Consider the following 4,349-nt stretch of genomic DNA (forward strand, 5'->3'; position numbering starts at 1 on the left):
CCCCTGGGGGGCGGTACCGCCCACGTTGAGAACCGCTACTCTAGAGTGTTTCTCGGAGGTAAATCAAGAGACGGTACCATGTTTAGAAACTGAAGCTCATTCCTGAGGCAGCTGATCTCCTTGTGTAGATACTCTATCTCGTTATCTTTCATTCTGAGGAGAACCTGGAAGACAGAGAAGAGTGTGTGTTTTTTATTTTTCCACAAAAAACAACAGGAAAAAATATAACAGTTCTGGTCAGAAGTTTACATAAATTAACCAGGATGAGCGTTATTAATTTGGGGCTTTTTATGATTCATTTGAAACCTTTTTTCTTTTGGCTGAAATGGTTGTACAACTTTTAAAACCTGGATGCAGGATGTTCATACTTAAAACACTTTTCTTTCTAATCCGCTTGGAACACGTAGTTGTAGGACTGGGCGATTAATTGATTTTATCGATTAATCAAATTTTTGGTATTTCTGAACATGTAATTTTTGGAAAATTTTGAATCCCCCCCCCCCCCCCACCATGCACTCCTACGTTTCCACGGATCAGAGTGATGTCAGCACGCCTAGGGCGGCCATCTTGTTTGACAAGCGCATTTTTATAGCTTCTGTTTATTTGGACTTTGAATTCAGGTCAACTTTATGATGAAATATTAAGGCCAGGGACAGATTTTTTTTTTCTTTACTAAAATACAGTCATAATATTACAAGAATACACTCTTAATACAGGAATGAAGTCGTATGAAATAATATGTGAATAAAGTCTTAATATTACCAGAATAAAGTCTTGGTATTAGGAGAATGAAGAAGTAATTTATGAAAACTCCAAGACAAAAAAAACCCCAAAATAATAATTATCAAAGTTTTTCTTACCAAAACAAATATTTTTGCAATTTTAAGATGTTTTTCTGAGTAAAATTCCATCTTTATTTCATAAAAGAACAAAAGAAGTAAAAGCTACTTTTCTGTMATTTGTAATTTATTTTTTAGAAAAAGTGAGGGGAAAAATAGATTCAGCTTTTTTTTAGCTCCGTCACTCAGCTGTAGCTAATGGTATCAAATTTTCCTCCGTCTTGAACAAACCGTCTCCCTGATAAAAAAAAAAATTGTTTGGGAGGAAAGAAGCAAAGCTCAATCCACCACAGATGCTGGAGAGCAAAACAGAACCAACATGGACCGGTCCGGGAAGATGTTTCAAAAATAAYTTTAAAGCAACTAAAAACCACACAAAAAAAAAAGCCCCGTCTCTGACGTTCACCCACAAAAACACAAAGCAGATGCAGCAGGGTGTTGGTGCGAAGGCTTGCACATTTTCACACCTGCAGACCACATGAAGAGTTTGACTGGCAGTGGGTGGAGGATGTACACAGAAAGCAGCTCCCCTATCGTCCACTTTCAGTTTCCAAAACAACAGTACCTCCAGTTCGCAGGACGTCTCGTCTTTGTCGTCCTCTGAGCCTCTATCCGTGAGGGCGGATCGCGTTCGGCTCATTTCGTCTGTCAGGCGGCTCTTCAGCTCCTGGAGAACCAAACGCGTGGTCAGGTTTTCAACAAACACCCGACTTTATGTTATGTTATGTTATGTTATGTTATGTTCCTACACCCGACTGTTGTGTAGGAACAGAACTGCAGCATGTGGTGTTAAAAACACACTCAGAACCATCAGGGATTCAAATTAAAACTGGGTTTTAATAGAATGTTATGTGATAGATCAACACAAAGTGGTCCATAGTTGTGAACTGGAAGAAAATGATAAACACGGTTTTCTATTTTATTGTAAATAAAAATCAGAATAATGTGAATCTGAAAGATAATTTGTACTCTTAATTGGGTAAAAATATTAAATAATATTTAATTTCTATGATATCATTGTTAAAAATATCAGTTACAAATAATCCTCATTTSTCCTTCCCTCTCTCTGCGTTAGCTTTAGCTTCCCAAACCGGCTAAGTGCTAAAAGCATGAGCAGAAGGGCTGGTAGAGTCCATCCAGCATCAAAACTTACTCCCTGAAATATAATATTCCAACAAATCTTWATTCAAATTTTAGATACGTGAATTTAAGACTTAAGAATCCGTAGRACATCCTCAAAGTAGACTGAATGAAACAAACAGTTTAAAAACCATGTATCATTCCTTCAACTTCACAGTTATGCATCATGTTGTGCTGGACTACTCCAAAAAAACTGATRTGTTCAGGGAATACGACCATTATTGCATCACATTGCTCCGTGCGATAAGTTTTTCTCCTTGTGTTTCAGTTTTTCACAAGGTGCTAACTCACCACGTTCTCTTTCCTCAGCTGCTCCACGTCTCTCTCTCTGCGACTGACTTCCCTTTCTCTCTCKGCGTTTCTCTGCTCCGCTTTGTTCAGCTCCAGACACTTCTGAGAGTAGCGCTCAGACAGGCCGGCCAGCTCTCTCTGCAAGGCCAGCGTCTCAGCCCTGCAGCGGCGAGTAAGAGAAATTWAAAAAAAAAGAAATGTGAAAATATACACAAGATCCTCATTATCAAATAAGGCGTTATGTTCAAGTATGAACCTAAATCCTGCTTTCTGAAAGGCTCCACTAAACCCATCAACGAGTAGAAAACACTCGCTGTCCCTCAAGCGTTTCCTGTAGTAGACGTAAAGCTTCTTTGCATCTTGCAACCAACAACCTCAAAAAGAGGAAGAGCACGCACAAGCTGAAAATGGCCAGCAGTTAAAGCAGATTAGCCGTAAAAAATGCAGAAACCACTACTGAACGGCCTTCATGAAGACAGCCAAGAGAAACTCATCCATGACCAAATTCTTCTATGTCCCTCTGGAGCCCTGCAGCGTCCAGCGGCTACTTCACTAATGGATTTCTTTTAACAAGGAGGGMGTGTTGCGCTCGCCGCAAATTCAGCCTCCGAGTACAACCACCAAAAAACTGCAACAGAGTATTTTGCCAGGAGCGAATATCCATTTATGATCTAGTTCTGCAGAAATGTGATGTAACATAAGCAGATTATAGCGGGATAAAAAGGTGTTAATGTTCAACTAGCAGGAGTTAATTCAAGTGTCTTACTGTTGTTGTGTCTGCAGAGTGTGAGAGTCCAGCTTCCCACTGCTCAGCCTCCTGACCTTCTCCACTTCTCTCTCCAGCTCCTCTTTGTGTTTCTTCTTCAATGCCTCCATCACTGAAACACAAATACAGACTTGGCATTCGCTAGTTCACTTTTGTCATGAGCTAAAGCAACGCAGAGTACGTCTCTCACCATGAGCGCCAACAGTTTGAGTCTAGTTTGTGAACATGTTTTTTTGAAACAGAAATGTTGCATGTTTTCTGATATTATGAGACATTTTACTCGTATTTTTACCTTCTYACTTTCTGCTGCAGATGTCATTTCAGCCAGCAAAATGTCTCATGTCCAGTGCCTTGACAAAATATTCCAGTCTCTTGAGCTTTTTCACGTCACTGTGCAACTACCAACTTTATTGCGTTTTAATGGGATGCTTTTTTTCTTKGTGACCAAGTCAAATTTTTCAAAATTCTTCATTTCCACTACGTCTGAATCAAATGCAAGACTGTCGAGAAGGGAATTTAGTCAATTGAGTGAGTCGTGTTGGAGCAACGATTCATATGAAAGTTGGAAACAGATAGCTTTACAAAATAAATGTAAAATGAGTTGCTTAAAATTTGCATTTCACTCCCCTTTTCTTTGAAATCTACTGCAACCAAGTGCTTGCAAAGGTCAGTGAGTTGGAATCTTTTAAAGGGACAAATATCAGCTGGTAACTCGGCAAACAAGAAATGAAAATTAATGTAATCTTAATTTAGAAATCTTAATATGCCAGAGAAACTAAATTAAAACACAACCTGTTGAGTCTCCAGACGCCTTAGGAGAACTGATCCAGTCGCTTTTGGCTCGTTTGYGTTTCGACTTTGGTTGAATGAACAAATAAAATATCAAAATGTTAGATCTCACGTTAGGCTGCGCCACAGCAAAATACTTTTTCAAAGAAATTGTGAATTTTACCATTATTGGTAAATTATTATTGAAATGTACAACATACTAAAGTTGTACCACATACTAAAGTTATCAGTTGCTAGAACAACAAACTCACAAAAACAAAAGGTTTCAGCGAATATTTTTGAACAGAATCTGTGACCAACGATTGGTTTAGTAATTGATTATTTGGACGCTTAATGGGATTGAAGCATGAAAACGTTCTGCAGATTTTTCATGTGGCCACTTAAGTATTTTTTACACAATGTTAGGAATATGTTAAAAGGTACAAATAAGCAAATGTTTAATTTCCATTTTAAATAGGATTTTTTTTTTTTGCCCAAAATGTAACATTACATTATTTTAGTGTATGCTTGATTAGTTATAAATT

At 38.2% G+C, this 4,349-nt stretch overlaps 1 protein-coding gene across 1 annotated transcript in view; it reads right to left on the minus strand.

The window, feature by feature from the left end:
* The window catches only part of LOC103468525 (TRIO and F-actin-binding protein), a 26,698-nt gene that overhangs the window by 2,353 nt on the left and 19,996 nt on the right, over positions 1-4,349 (minus strand). Inside the window, exons 11-14 of the mRNA XM_017306103.1 lie at positions 3,037-3,182; positions 2,271-2,430; positions 1,405-1,506; positions 78-164 (exon numbers count right to left, since the gene is read on the minus strand). Of these exons, the coding sequence (XP_017161592.1) occupies positions 78-164; positions 1,405-1,506; positions 2,271-2,430; positions 3,037-3,182 (495 nt within the window). The remainder of the gene's footprint in view (positions 1-77; positions 165-1,404; positions 1,507-2,270; positions 2,431-3,036; positions 3,183-4,349) is intronic.

This window comes from Poecilia reticulata, linkage group LG8 (genome assembly GCF_000633615.1).
Source record: "Poecilia reticulata strain Guanapo linkage group LG8, Guppy_female_1.0+MT, whole genome shotgun sequence".
In the NCBI taxonomy this organism is placed as follows: domain Eukaryota; kingdom Metazoa; phylum Chordata; class Actinopteri; order Cyprinodontiformes; family Poeciliidae; genus Poecilia; species Poecilia reticulata.